We start from the raw sequence: 14,540 nt of genomic DNA, 5'->3' as shown, positions 1-14,540 counted from the left end.
TGCCGATGCCTGGTCGGGCCAGGACACCCCAGGGAGGACGAGCTGGGGGGCTGGCCGGGGGTGAACGTGCAGCATGTTAAAAACTGTCAGGGTCCTGGTCAGGGGTCCCCAGGGTCAGGGGTCCTGGGGGGTCAGACTAAGGAGGCGGTGGGTGACAGCAGCAGAGAACGCGGGGTGAGCCAAGGAATCTTTTGGAAGAAGTCGGAAGAATCCAGGCCAAGTCCCAGACATTGGGTATGAGCCCAGGAAATAGTGCTGAAGACACAGATGAGGTGTTGGCGGGACCAGCTGCATGGACGCTACGTGGGCACAGAGGATGGGGCAGCCCCGGGTGCGGGCCGGTGGGAGTTCCCAGGTGGGCGTCCTGGGAGGGGGGACGTCCTGGGGAAGGGCGGAGCTCAGAGAGGCCGCGGGGAGAGGGACTGCAGGGGAAGGCCCTGCCTGCTGGTGACCCTCGAGGGACCCATGAGTGGGGACGCTGGGCCGCAGCGGTTCAAGGGTTGAGACACATCTTTTGAGGGCTTGAGAGCAGAAGAAACGCGGGGCCTCGGGGAGGGGTGCAGGGCCGCAGGGGCGTCCACCTTCCTTCCTGGAAGTGTAGCGCAGGACGCTCAGCCGGGCTGCGGGAGGGCAAAGGCTAGCCCCGCAGCGGCCACGCGGTGGCGCTGCAGGACAGCCGGGCGGCCGCGGGACAACACCAGGGCCTGGGATGTGGGCCGGCTCCCCGCAAGGCGGTACGGATACCCGTCCCCCAGCACTCCGCATCGCAGCACTGGGCACCTCAGCACTCCCACACCTAGAACCCCGCACCTCGCACCCCACACCGGGCACCCACCCCCGGACACAGGCCATCTGGTACCCCAGCACCTGGCACCCCTCACCTCGGCATCTCGGACACTGTGCCCCGTGGGGAGAGCACCCCCACATCCCAGCACTCTGCACCGGTCCCAACACACCAGCCACCTGGCACCCCAGCATCTGGCATCCCACACCCAGCATCGTAGCGCCCTGGCATCCCTGCACTACAGCACCCAGCACCAACAGGCAGCGACCCCTGCAGGGCTTTCAGGAAGGTGGGTCCAAGAAGAACAGATGGGGTTGAGGGAGGATCTGCCATGGGTCTGCCCTAGCTGGGAGAAGCTGGGAGAAGCCACGTCCTTTGAGGTGTTCTGCAGATACTGAAACCCCCACCAGGTGGAAGAAGTTAACTGTATGCTGCCCACAAGCATGGAGACCCCAGAACGAACGATTGGAACCAGAAGGTTGATGATGTTTACTCCCAATTACCTCACCTCCAACCAATCAGAAGAATGTTCACGCGCTGATCACCCCCTGCCCCCCCCCACCCCCGCCCCGTCTTTAAAAACTTTTCCCTGAAAGCCTTCAGGGAGTTTGGGCCTTTTAAGCACTAGCTGTCTGGACTCCTTGCTTAGTGCCTACAATCAGTGCTGTGCTCCTTCACCACAACCTGGTGTCAATAGACTGGCTTTACTGTGTGTGGGCAACAGAGCCAAGTTTAGTTCCATAACACATCTTCTTTGGAGAAATGTCTGTTCAAGTCCTTTGCCCAGTTTTGAATTGAGTTGTTTGTTTTTCAGTTGGTGAGTTGTGAGAGCTCTTTATGCGTTCTGGATATTAAACCCTTATCAGATATATGATTTGCAAATATTTTCTCTGTAGGTTATTTTCTTTCACATTCTTTTTTTTTTCACATTCTTGATGCATGAAATTGTTTCACTTATATGAAGTCCAGTTTATCTGGTTTTTGTGTTGTGCTTCTGGTGTAAAATCTAAGAATCCATTGCCAAACCCAAGGTCATGAAAATTTACCCCCATGTTTTTTTCTTAGGAGTTTTATAGTTTTAGCTCCTATATTTACGTCATTGATCCATTGTGAGTTAGTTTTCGAATATGGTGTGAGGTAAGGGCCCACCTTTTGTGTGTGAATATTCAGTTGTCCCAGCACCATTTATTAAAGGACTATTCTTTCCCCAGTGAATGGCTTTGTCACCCTTTTTGAGAACCAGTTGCCTGTAGGGAACTCCACGTGGTTCTGCCTGGGCTTTGGTGATGCTTGTTGCTGGCGGCTGCCACCTTCCCTGTGGAACTAGGGCTGCTGTCCAGTGTGGCCGGGCTCTCTCACAGCACAGCCCCCAGGCCACTCCTCCTGCAGGGCAGGGCACAGTGGGTGCTGCTGACAAGCTCTGGACCGGGGCCCCTCCCTCCTCACCCCAGTCCCTCCCCCGCAGTTGGGGGGGCCTCTCTGGGAGCTCCCCTGTCTTGTCTCCTGTGTGGAGAGGCACTGGGCAGGCTCTGCTGGACCAGAACCTGTGTCCCCCGGGTGTCTGCCCCACACTCAGGCAGTGGCTTGTCCCCTCAGCTCCTCTTTCACGGCCTCTCCTCCTTCACACAGCAGCAACGTCTGGGTCGGTGTATCGGATGCCTCACCCGGATTTCTGATCCTCAGCCACTTGTCCCAGCTGCACACTTTCAGGCCGTGTGGACGTGGGGCTGCGGCTTCCTGTGCTGGCCCCTGGCTCCCTCCCTGCACATCAGCCCTGGGGACCAGGGGGGCTGGCGGGTGGGTGGGTGTCTCAGGATGTGCCTGCTGGCTGGGGAGAGGGGTCGGGACATGAAGCCCACCTCCCACCATCGGAAAAAGTCCCGGCCCCACCAGGTGGAGGCAAAGGAGACCTTTGCTCCAAGACGCAGATCCAGGGGCTGCAATCAACCTGCCAGGGTGTCTCTTCCACCTGATGCTGCTGAGGAGAAATTGGTGGAAACCAACTAGCTCAGGGGCTGACAACAGCCCAATTCGATCTCTCCCCGAAGCCCCATCCTGACCCTCGAGGCCGGGCCACCTGCCAGGACCACAGGGCTCGGGAGGGGTCTCTGCACTCCCCACCCAGCCTGGGTCTCCCACATCCTCCCCCACTTGCTTCTGGTCCTATGAGACTCGGCCTCAGAGCCACCTTGTCCGTGCCTGCACCCCATGCTTTCGCCAGAGTCCCTGTCCCCACCCACCAAGCGCCACTGTCCCCCCTGTCCAGCACATGGCAGGGGCTGTGCCGAATTGGCCCCTCCAGACGGGGCGCTGGGGCAGGGCTGCAGGGAGTTAGGGGGATTCAGACTTCAGCCTGAGTTTAGAGGACACAACTGGGCACATACCAGCTGCCATCCTCTCTCTGGTCCCCCTCTTCCTTCACCTGTTCTGGTCGTACCCCATCTTCACCTGCCCCAGGCTGTGAGGCACTGGCCACTTTTGGGGGCACATGGGCCTCCAATGAGCTTGTGCAACTGAACCTGAGAAACAGAACAAACTTGAGAGGTCAACCCCTCTGACCCCTTCCCAGAGGAGCACCTGCAGAAATTCCAGGAACAAGATAGTGGCCGGCCAGCCTCATGGCACCCCCAGCCCTTGTCTGTAATCACCTTCTCCCAAACTCCCTCTGCCGGCCCCACATCCTGAGACTGGAATCACCACCGCCCGCCTGCACGCGCATGTGTGTCTGCGTGTCGGCCGTGGGGAACACGTCTTTGCCGGGAATTCTTGGCCCCTCCTGTGTGTGGAAGCACAGCGTCAGCACCGGCAGCAGGACCAGGCTGTGGCCACGTCTCAGGTGGTCCTGTGCCGAAAGCTGCTGAGCCAGGAGGGACCTTCCTGGTTCCAAGTGACCCACAGAGCAGAGCCTTGCCGAGCTGGATGACCTCATGAGACGCCACTTCCCTGCCCACTCTCTCCTCGGCTGGATGGCTGTCTCTGCACAGCTGCCCCATACAGTTGTCCCTAGCTCCTGGCCTGCAGGCCGACACTGGTCATTTGGTGCAGCTGGGCTCTCTTTTCCGGCCCTTCACCGCGGCTGTGCGGCCGAGTGGAGGGTGTGGGCCTGGGCCTGGCCTGGCGCCCTCCTGTGGTAGCTACTTCCACGTGCCCATCTTTCATTTTTATGAGCACTTGGTTTGTACTCAAGTGCTGGTGACAGAATAACTGATGCTAATGGGAAAAATATTACTCTCTCCACTGAAGCGTGTCGGGTGCAGCTGAGTAAATGCTGGGTATCCTTCTTGTTTAAAACAAACCATAATTTAATTCAGGAGTTCCAGCTGCTCAGACCCTGGGTTTCTATGGCAACAGCTCCCCTCCCCACCTTGGAGCAGGCGCTGTGCTGGGGAATCCACCCACTTCCCGGCAGCCTCCCTCATGCGCCAGGCTGGGGGCCTCCCCAGGGATGTGGGGGCAGCTGGCCCTGCACGGATGGCTCTGGAGAGCAGGGGCCATGGCCTGATGCCCTTTTCCCAGTCCTCTCCTGGCACTGAGAACAGGGATTGACGTCTTCCTTCCCATCTCAGCGTCCATCCACCTCCTCTTGGCCAGCCCCCGCCCCTCGGCCTTTGGGGGCTCTGCTTGGTGGGGGACTTGTAGACAGAGAGAGTGGTCAGCAGAATGAAGTCTCCCAAAGGGGCCCACATCCTAATCCTGGGAGCTGGGACCTTGTTAGGTCACGTGACAAAGGGGATTAAGGTTGCCAATCGGTGACTCGTGTGGGGAGAATCGTGGATTATCCTGTGGGGCCATGTCATCACAGGGTCCTTGAAAGAGTGAGGGGGCAGAGTCTGAGTCAGAGTGATGCCCTATGAGAAAGACTTCACCAGCACCGCCGGCTCTGAAGGAAGAGGAAGGGGCCACAAGCCAAGGGATGAGGGCAGATTCTAGAAGCTGGAAAAGGGGGAAGAGGGATTCTCTTCTGGAAGCTGCGGAAGGAACCTTGCTGACTCCTGGTTTTAGGTCCAGCGTGGGGCTCTCCAGGATCGGGAGGGTAAGTCTGTCCTGGCTAACACGTTTGGAGTGATTTGCTACAGCAGTCATGGGGGCTGACATGGGGGCTTCATTGGTCTGGGACCAGGGGCCGGGTGGCCCGCCTCCTTCCCAAGTCCTGGCCCCTTTCTTCCCCCTGTGCCCCCGGCAACTCAGTCCCTTGTCACAGCCTACCTGGTCTCCCCTGGGGCCCGCCCCTTGTCCTTGGTCAGGTCGGCCCCGTCTAGCCCAGTGAACCCCGTTCACTTCCGGTCGCCCCTTCAGCCCCACTGTACATGGCTGGTACCCGATGCCACCTGCCTCCCCGCCCACCACAACCCCTTTGCGGAGCGAAGGTCTTTCTCCGGGCCTTGAGGTCAGGATGCCTGGCTGGGATGCAGGTTCCTGCCACCACCCAATGGGTGTGGCTTTGGGTGAGTTACTTAACGCCTGGGCCCCATTTCCTGTCACGGGGGCAGCAAGAGCCGGTGCCCAAGCCGTCTCCAGTGGGACCCACATCTCAGTGGGACCCCTGAGATGTGAGGTGTGCTTGAGGGGCCGGGACCCCACGGGCCTGTTGACCGCATCTGTGGGAACATCCCCACCCAACCTCAGGAAGTGTCTAGGGATGGCAAGGCCTGCGGAGCCACAGGGTCCTGTCTAGAATCAGGAGCCATTTGGAGCAGGGGGGCCCTGCAGGAGATGACGTTCCAGCCCCCAAAGGGGGGACGACCCTGGACCACCAGGTGGGCCTGAGGAGTCACGCGCTGACAGTGGAAGACCTTTTAGGCTGGGGTCAGAGGGGATGCTGGCTGAGGGTGGAGTTGCGGTCCCCGAGCCATGGGATGGGCATGGGAAGGCAGATGCCCAGAATAGAGCGGACGCAGGCTCCTGGCCTCTAACTGCAGGTGGTAAATAAGAGACACAAGAAGTGGCAGCAGGAATCCCTCTGGGAGCCTGGGCTCACAGGTAGAGTGGGGTGACCCCACATTTAAAAGGCACCCCAAGTGCCTTTTCTTGGACCAACTGTCCAAGCCACAGGGCTGGGGCTGTGCCTAAGGGGAACGAGGGCCGAGAACCACCTGCTTGGTGCCTGGAGTCCCCGAGGGCACAGAGGACTTGCCTTAAAGGACAGAGCCTCCAGCCAACCCTCTGCATATTTATCTTTTATTAACAGTTTATCGCTCTTACTCTCGTATTACAATTCCATGTTTCATCAAAGTCTTTCAATTCTCATTTTGGTAAAATAAATAGAGATAAATGAACCCTTAGGTCACGCTCTCTCGAGACTCTGTAACTTCATGATTGAATTTTCGCATCAGACCTGTGAAGACAGCCCCTCTGCGGGGCCTCTGCGCTTGGCCAGGGGATGGTTTTGTCTCAAAACAAACAGAACCGCATATGAGCTCAAAATCTGGAGTGGAACCGCTCCGTGAATTGGCTGTGGGTAGTCAACTCTGCATCTGTGGGTGGAGCTCAGCTTCTGGAAGGTTCCCAAGTCGCCGTCTGGAGCGCCGGGTGGAGGTGACCGGCTGTGTGCGGGGGAGCTGAGCTTTCTGCGGTCTCCCCGACCCCACGCTGCTCGCTTGCCCAGAACATGGCGGACGCTGTCCTGGAACTTTCTCAGGGGAGCAGGCATGGCCTATGGGCTGCAGAAGGGCTGTTCCCCTTGCCCAGCCCTGCGCCCCGCCAAGCCCACCCACATCCACAGCATGGCTCTCCCTCACATTCTCACTATTATTGGCCTCTTATTGGCAGAAGTAGCTAAGCCAGCTCATCCCTCTATTTCTGAATAATCCTGATTCCCAAGGAAAATGGAAAAAATGCTTTTCAAAATATCATTGTGGCTGCGTCTCGTGTTCCAGGTGTGGCTGCTCAGCGCGCCGTCCCAGACGCGTGTGCATGGACATATGTGAAGCTGCTGCCCTCCCGGGAGCTCTCCTGTGTCCCTCGCAAGCATGAGCTGCACCCCTTTGTGTGGGGACAGAGGGCTGGGGTGGCACCGTTCACCCCGATACTCTTGGGGCTTGGTGGCCCCTCCATGTGTGCTCGTGTGATGCGTGTGGGGTGCAGGTGGGGAGGCCACGGTTCCCACACCTGCTGGGGAAGAGCAGCACTTGAGAGAAACAAGCTCTGTGGCCCACGGGACCTGTCTCTCCTTCCAAACCAGGGCCCCTCCTGCTGACAGACCTGCAGCAAGAACAGCTGACACTCAGACGGAAGTCCTGCCTGCGGGGAGGGTGGCTGTGTGGGGAGGGGCACGCTCGGCCTCGCCGTTTGGCCGGATGGGCCCGGGGTGAGGACCCAGTGGGTGGCAGGCCGCCTCCATCTGTCCTTCACTCCATCTCAAGCTCATCCAGTGCGCTCAGACCATCCCCAGGAGGACACCCGGGGGTGGGGGGGAGGAGGCACGGCGCGCAGCCCCGGGAGGCTGGCTTCCGTCTGGAGCCTTTGTGGACTAATGCATCACTCGGAAAACAAAACAAGTGTTTCCCCCTTAAAAACCTCAGAAGAAAACAGGACGGGAAGGGGACTGGGATGTACAGCTACTGTGTCCTCAGGCCAGGAGCTGTGTTTCATCAGAGCAGCAACCATCACACCGAGGACTCCAGCAGAGCCCCCTTCTCTGGGCTCCTGGGCGTGACAGCGAAGACAGACAGACAGACAGTGCGGGCCCTCTCGAGCCCTCAGCAGCCAGGTCAGGCAGGTGCTCAGGGCAGTGCGGTGGGTCCACTATGTACATGGCGGCCTGTGGGGAGGGGCCGCTATCTGACGCGCTTCTCCACCGAGTACACGGAGATGTAGTAGTCGTTGCTGCCCACGGCCAGGTGAGGCTGCAGGAGGGAGCAGAGAGCAGGCAGTGAGCATCCAGGGGGGTGCCGGCCGGGCCTTGACACCCCAACTCCGCCCACGAGGCAGGCGCGGGAACGAGGGCCCATCGGCTGCGGCTTCTGCAGAGATGCATCATCTCCTCCCTGTCACAGGGAATCCGCACACTCCCCATGCCTCCCACACTTGTTTTTTCAGGATGGCCTCCCAGGGACAGCTCTGGGAGACTGATGTCGTGCGTTTAGGCAGAGAGCCACACGCCGGGCTCCCAGGGAGCCTCACGCTGCACGAAGGCAGGTTGGCAGAATCCTAATTTAAAACACAGCAGCCCCCAACCACATGGCCGACTGTAACGAAGGACGGTGCTGTCAGCCGGGTCACAGGGGTCTGGGCTGCTCCTACCCCAGTGGGCTTTACAGGGGGAGGTTTCTCCAGGACTGGGGTCTGTGTAGGGGCCGAAGGGGTCAGAAAGGGCGGGGCTACTTCACATCTGCTTTGATTGACAGGGAATTTGGTGCTGCTTCTACAGTGAGTGCAGTCTGGGGGCTACGGCCCCTGGAGACCCTGGGCCACACTGTGGTGTGGGGAGGGGCCTGGCTGCAGCACCCCTCCTGCTGCTGCTGCTAGCCTCCCGCCCGCCCTCCTCGCCTCCCGCGGGGACACAGACCCAGTGCGGGTGGAAAGCCAGGCAGCTGATGGCGCCGACTCGCTGGCCCATGAAGCCGTCGTAGTACTTGATGTGGTTGATCAGATCTCCGCTGCCATTGTAGATGGCGGTGAACTGGTTCATGGAGCCACTGCACACGAGAAGGCCTGGCAGTCAGCGTGGGGAGGCGGGCGTGTCCACAAGGAGATGGGGCTCCTCTCTGGTCACCCCCACGAGAGGACTTGGGCCTCAAGGGCCGGGAGGCCAGGCAGGTGAGGAGCAGCAAAGGGGCCGCACACTCAGTCCCTCCACCCAGCTCTCCTCCACAGGTGTGGGGGCGGGCAGTAGTGCCTGCTGTTTACACAGGGCCCCGGGAGTTGGTCAGGCAGGGCGGGGAGAGAGAAGAGGGCCGGCACCTACCACGCGATCAGGTTTGCCTGGGGGTGGATGTCAAGGGCCGTCAGCCCCTTAATGATCTGCAGGACGTTCACGGACTCTGGCATCCGAGGGTCGAAGAAGCGCACGTCCCCGTTGACGCTGCCAAGAGGGTGTTGTGGTGATGCTGGGCGGGCCTACCGGCCCCAGGACGGGCCATGTGTGGTCAGGGGCCGTCCACACGTGCAGCTCAAGGCCATGGTTCCCTGGACCCTCAGAGTGTCCAGGGAGGCCCCTGGATGGCACATGGGCCCACCCCACCGACCCAGGCAGCCAGGCCTGCCGCCGAGCCCCTTGGACCCCTCCCCAGAGCCAGAAAGGGCCCAGCTGCCGAGGCACGAAGCAGCGGTGAGCAGAGACACGGGGGAGGCCGTGAGTTATTCATTTCCGGCCAGAGATTAGATTTTGTGCAGCTGGGGATGCGGCGACGGGCGGGAGGTGAGGACAGTAGGCCACCTCTTCCCTGCCCTGGGCCTGGCGGACATCGTTTTGAGAGCTATGTTCTGTTTTCACGTTACAAACAAGGGAAGAGCATCTCTTTGAAGAAATGGTGGCTTTGTGACAGTAAATTACATTTTCTGTCCCTTTAACGGGCAAATAAATATGCGCTGCTCTCAGCACAGGATTTACCGGCAGCAGGAATGGACTTACGGGCAGACAACGGATCCGCACAGTGATACTGGCCCACGCCAGGCAGATGCCGCTGTTGCGGGGAGGCTTTGCCCAGCCACCTTGCCACCCCGTCCCCTGCCGCTGCAAGTCACCCACAGGCAAAGTTCTCCAGTGGGAGGACCTGCTGTCCCCACCCTTGTGCCGGCTCTGACCTTTCTGGCCTGTCCCAGAGCAGAAGTTAATTACTACCCTGAAATGCCATCATTTCCCAGCTGTTTAAATATCAAGGACATATTTTAGATGGAGGGAAAATAATGTTTTTACAGCAAAATGTCTCATGAATATTCCATGCTCATTACCTGACGCTCATGATGTGGCCCTCAGGGTGCTTCTGGAGGTAGGCCTTCACCACCCAGGCCGTGTGCTCCCGGTATGTCATGACGCGGCTGGAGGGGAGGAAGGTGGGGTCAGGGCCCGGTGACAACTGTGGGTGTCCCTGATGCTCCGAGGCATCAGGATGGGAGGTAGGGTGGACTTCGTTTTGAGCAGAGGGAACAGAGCATTTATTTAAAGCGTCCGGGGTCCACCGGTGCTGCGAGATCTGCCCTCACCCTCTTGTGTTCACTGTGAGTGACTGAACCCCCCAGGTACGCCCCTCCCTGGGGGCCTCCCAAACACCTTGGGCCACGCTGGGACCTCCGGAGGCAGGGTGGCTGTCATGCCCTCCTGGGGCCTGGGCACCGCCAGCCCCCCTACCAGGACTTCACACTGGCATCTCCCTGTGGGTTTGAGGGTCAAGACCAAGAACCCCAGACTCTAAGGCTGTCGAAATGGAGGGACACAGGGGCTTTCCTGGAGGCCTGGTGAGGGTCTTTGACAGGGAGTACGGGACTGGGATGCGTGTGCTGGGGAGGTGGGGGCAGAGTGTGACATCTGGGAAGGCATCCAGGACTCAGGTCACACCCAGCACACATAAGTCTCGGTGCCTGGGGATGCACAGGAGACCCCACGTCTCTGTCCTCAGACCTTGGGCCGAAGAGGGGGCTCTGGAGACCCCAGCCCCTCCCTCACGGCCGTTCTGTGACCCTCAGGTCTTCTTGGGTTGGTTTGCCAGTTAACTGCCTGCCTAGAGAGGCTTCTTAAAATAACAGTTTGACTGAGATTTGATTCACATACTGTAAGACTCTCCCTTTAAAAGCACATATTCAGTGACTTTCGCACATCCTTACAGCTATGCGCCCATCACACATCTAATTTTAGAACATTTTCATCACCCCAAAAAGAAACCCTGCTCCCCCACCTCCACGATGGCTGCTTTTGGTGGGTAGTGTGGGCTTTCAGTGGGCACCCTCCCATAGAGACCCGCAGGGAACATGCAAGCCAGGGGCTGCCTGGGCCCACTCGCCATCCAAGCCTCAGGCCCAAATTCCCGCCACAGTCTGGCTGACGCCTCTGCTGCCTGCCTGGGTCCTGTACTGACTCCCCCGACTGCTCCTGGCCCTGCAACCTCACAGCTGCACTCTCTTCCGGCTGGGGTCACTGATGGTGCTCGCCTGCTCTCAGGCCCAGCTCAGTCCTGTCCCCTCGTCCCCTCCCACGAGGGCTCCTTTAGCTCCTGTGGCTGCACATGGGCCCACCTGCTGCTTCCCATTCAAAGGCCAGGCCTGTTTTCAGGGACAAGGTGGGTGTTCAGTAAACATCACCCGGGAGCCCGCGACGGCTGGGCCTGGGTTCCAGCGTTGCTCTGCCATTTACCATCCGTGTGTGACTGGCGTCTGGACCTCCACGCTCACCGGCTCACACAGGGCACGGCGCTGGGCCCCACCTGCGCCTCAGCCCAGGGCTGAGGGCCAGTGCCCAGAAAAGCCGTGACAATGCATGTGGCCCAGCGTGTCCCTGACGCCATCTTCTTGGCTATTCTTGAGTTCAACCCGGGAGGCGGTAGCCTTCTCTATGTTCAGGTGGGAATGGAGCCCAGGAGGGCAGCGCCTTGCTGGGACCTCCCGACCCCCAAACCTGTGTTCCAAACAGCCCATCCACGGCTGGTGGGAAGCCGTGCTCCTCCACACGCTGGGGGATGTGGCTCTGCGGGGAGTGCCCAGCTGGCTCTGGGGGCTGGCTCTGTCTGGCAGAGGGAGGGGAAGGCGTAGCCCAATTACCATTCGCTGAGCGCCATCCTCCTGTCGTAGACGCGGATGGAGCCGTCGCCGAGCCCAGCCACGATGAGGGAGCGGTGGGAGTCGCAGGACAGGCTCGTCACGCAGCTGTCGGCACCTGTGGGGATGTCCTAGGGCCGACACAGACCCCGTGAGGCACCCTGGCATCAGGCCCCCCACCCCACCCCCACTAGCTGCTGGATCCCTTTTACAGCCACCGTGGGTGCGTTTGTCACCCTGGCATGGAGCTGCTGCCTTTCTCTCCACCGGGGAAGCTGTCAAGGCCTGAGGAGCTGGGCCCCAGAGGGAGTCAGGCTCCATCTGCTTGAGTGACAGCCCGGGCACCCGAGGCCCGCAGCCAGGAAGGCAGGGCAGCAAACACCTCTGCGCCCATTGAACTTTCCAAAGTCTCCCTCTCTCCTAAGAAGGAAGACGAAACATATATCGGCAGGAGGAATCATCGTCGGCTCCCTCTTAAAACTCCTAATTAGTTCAGGGAAGGGTCTAGGGGGAGTCCTGCCGCCCATAAACCATCTCCTCGCCTCTCCTCCTGGCAGCTGTAAACGCTGGAGAAGGGAAGGAGGCGTGATAAATGCGCGGCAGGAAAGAGCAGGAAACAGGAAATGGGCCCCCAGACGGGGAAAAGTGCTTTTCCAATCAGAAAAGTTTTCGCTGCTCTCAGGCACACACAAGGAAGAAATCCAACACGGATGGAAACCGAATCATCGTATCCCTTTAAAAGGTGGGAGGCAGCCTGACTTGGCCCCGCTTCTCCTGCCCCCCCCACCCCGAAGACACCACCTGCTCAGAGTACTTGTGGCGGGGTGGGGTGGGGGCGCTCAAGGACCCTCATTCTCAGCCCTCGACCTCGAGGGCAATCGGAGCTGGGAAGGACGGCAGGGTCTGCGCCCACTGGCCCGCCTCGCCCCCAGGGAGGCCCCATGAGGGACGGTGTGCTTACCTGCACCTTCATCTCACGATCCGTGTCCCAGATCCGGACGATACGCACATCTCCCGAGCTCATGAGGAGCCCGGTCTCCTGTTCCCAGTCCACCACCATCCCAGCTCCTGGAGAGACACAGACGGGCACCGGTGTCACCGAGGGAGCCTGTTCTGGGCAACAGCTCAAGCAGTCGGTGCCAACCCATAGGGTGGGTCCCCAACCTCATGCAAGCTTGAGGTCGGGGTGACAATTCAGAGCCTTCTCTATATCTCTGCTGTACCCAGGCATCTACCAGAGAGACAGCAGGATCTTAGGACTGTTTGTCCAAGATGCCCACCTTCCAGGACACCTGGGCATGATTGGCAGGTCTGGAGACTTTAGAATGGGTGTCAGAGGCACAGAGATGTGAGTCTCCTGGGTCCCGCAGTCCCCTGGGGGTGAACAGCTTTGCAGCTGCCCCTCACGGAGGCAGGGGGCTGACCACAGACGGTCAGTGGTGAATGAATCGAGGACTGCCCTTCCCTACACTGGACTGGGCGGGGGGGCGAATGCCTTCAGCATCCCTAAGGGCAGCACTGACCTCACAGGAGGGACTATAAGATTTAAGATGTTTAATTATAATATTTCAAACACACAGAAAAAACACAACAGAAACCCCTGTACCCACCACCCAGATCTAAGAGCTGCTAATATCTTATCATTTTTGCTCTTTTTTTTGTTCTTGAAGTGAAATTTAAGACAGTGAAAGCCTCACTTGCCTGTCCTGTCTGCAGACAAATCACCCACAGGCCTTGGGCGCCCTCCTAGGCTGGCCCCCGTGCACTCCCCTGTAGGGGCACGTGTCCAAAACCATGAACCACATCTCCCACATTTCAAAAACGTCGCCAATTTCAAACGGGGGTATATTTTCCAGCAATTTGCGTTTTTCCAGTAAGGTTACGTTTTGAGGGTTTATCCAACCCAACGGATGCAGATCTGGTTAATTAGTACTGAACTTCTGGGTAACACGCCTTTGGAGAACGAGCCCATCACTTCCACGATTCCCTGCCTGTAAACCACGCCACACTGACGTTTCCACACGCCCTTGCACAAGGAAGTGGCAGCACCGGGAAGGGGACATATCCCTGTGCGTTCCACTTCCCCAGGCGAGGCCGTCTCACCCCCAGAGTGGATGCTGGTCTGTAGTCTCATCAGAAATGGACACAAGGTGTGATTTCCCCAAATCCTGGTCGATGTTGGTGTGTGCAGCCTGTATGTTTTAATATACATTCTGACACTGACGGTTTAGCTCATATATTGCAAATATCCTCTCCTATTCTGTCACTGACATTATAACTTTGTTTATGTCTTCTTTTGGTCATACTGAGGTCTGAAGTGAAGTCATCATGCTTTTTTATACATTTGTCTCTGCTTTTTGTGGCAGCAGCTCCTGTGTTTGCCTCTGTGGTTTCCCCTTCTCTCTGTGGGTGCCCACTTTTCTCCTGACTTCCTGAGTTGGACAATGTGACCTTCACTTGTTCTTTTCTGATATGCCCCTTTCAGGCTATGGAGTTCCCGCCAAGTGCCCGATCTCTCTCCCGAACTCCAGACTCTCATCTGTATGTGTCACTTCAGGTTCCTGCTTGGATCTGAGCCCCTCAACCCTCACTCCAGAGACCCCCCCATGGCTTCCCATTCTGCCCTGGCCCCTGCAAGGTTCGAGCTCCAAAAGTGACCAGGCTGGTCCTCTTAACTGACAGTGGGCCCTGTGCCTGGAACGCCTCTCTCCTGACGTCCATGCAGCCCCTCCAAATCGTGCTCATTAACCTCCTCGACCATGTGAGGCTACGACTCACCCTGTTCCGTCTTCTACCTGTTCCAGATGTGTCACCTGGCACACCCCCTCCCGTCCTCCCTGTTTTGCTGGCGGCTGCCATGTCTACCCTGCAGAATGTCAGCTCCACACAACAAATGGACGAGCCTTTGTTTCACCTTTTAGAATGCAGTCTCCCCACTGCAACGCCCCTGACCCCAGGCAGGAGAATACACCCTAATGTGCCAGAAAGGCATCTACTGGTGACAAGGCTGCAGGCGAGGCCTCTCACCTATCACCACGATCAGAACTGGTAGGGGAGAGGGCAGGGC

The 14,540-nt window shown here is 58.8% G+C and overlaps 1 protein-coding gene across 6 annotated transcripts in view; it reads right to left on the bottom strand.

Moving 5' to 3' along the window:
• Window positions 1-5,948: 5,948 nt before the first annotated feature.
• RPTOR (regulatory associated protein of MTOR complex 1) overlaps window positions 5,949-14,540 on the bottom strand; it is a 344,118-nt gene continuing 335,526 nt past the window's right edge. For all 6 annotated transcript variants that reach the window (XM_059998020.1, XM_059998021.1, XM_059998025.1 and 3 more), the window contains 6 exons: window positions 12,435-12,541; window positions 11,477-11,604; window positions 9,677-9,763; window positions 8,691-8,807; window positions 8,292-8,421; window positions 5,949-7,629 (listed from right to left, as the gene is read on the bottom strand). In XM_059998020.1, coding sequence (XP_059854003.1) covers window positions 7,561-7,629; window positions 8,292-8,421; window positions 8,691-8,807; window positions 9,677-9,763; window positions 11,477-11,604; window positions 12,435-12,541 — 638 coding nt within the window. In that variant the 3' untranslated portion in view covers window positions 5,949-7,560. The remainder of the gene's footprint in view (window positions 7,630-8,291; window positions 8,422-8,690; window positions 8,808-9,676; window positions 9,764-11,476; window positions 11,605-12,434; window positions 12,542-14,540) is intronic.

This window comes from Delphinus delphis, chromosome 19 (assembly GCF_949987515.2).
Source record: "Delphinus delphis chromosome 19, mDelDel1.2, whole genome shotgun sequence".
In the NCBI taxonomy this organism is placed as follows: domain Eukaryota; kingdom Metazoa; phylum Chordata; class Mammalia; order Artiodactyla; family Delphinidae; genus Delphinus; species Delphinus delphis.
This window is presented reverse-complemented; position numbering and strand designations above follow the sequence as displayed.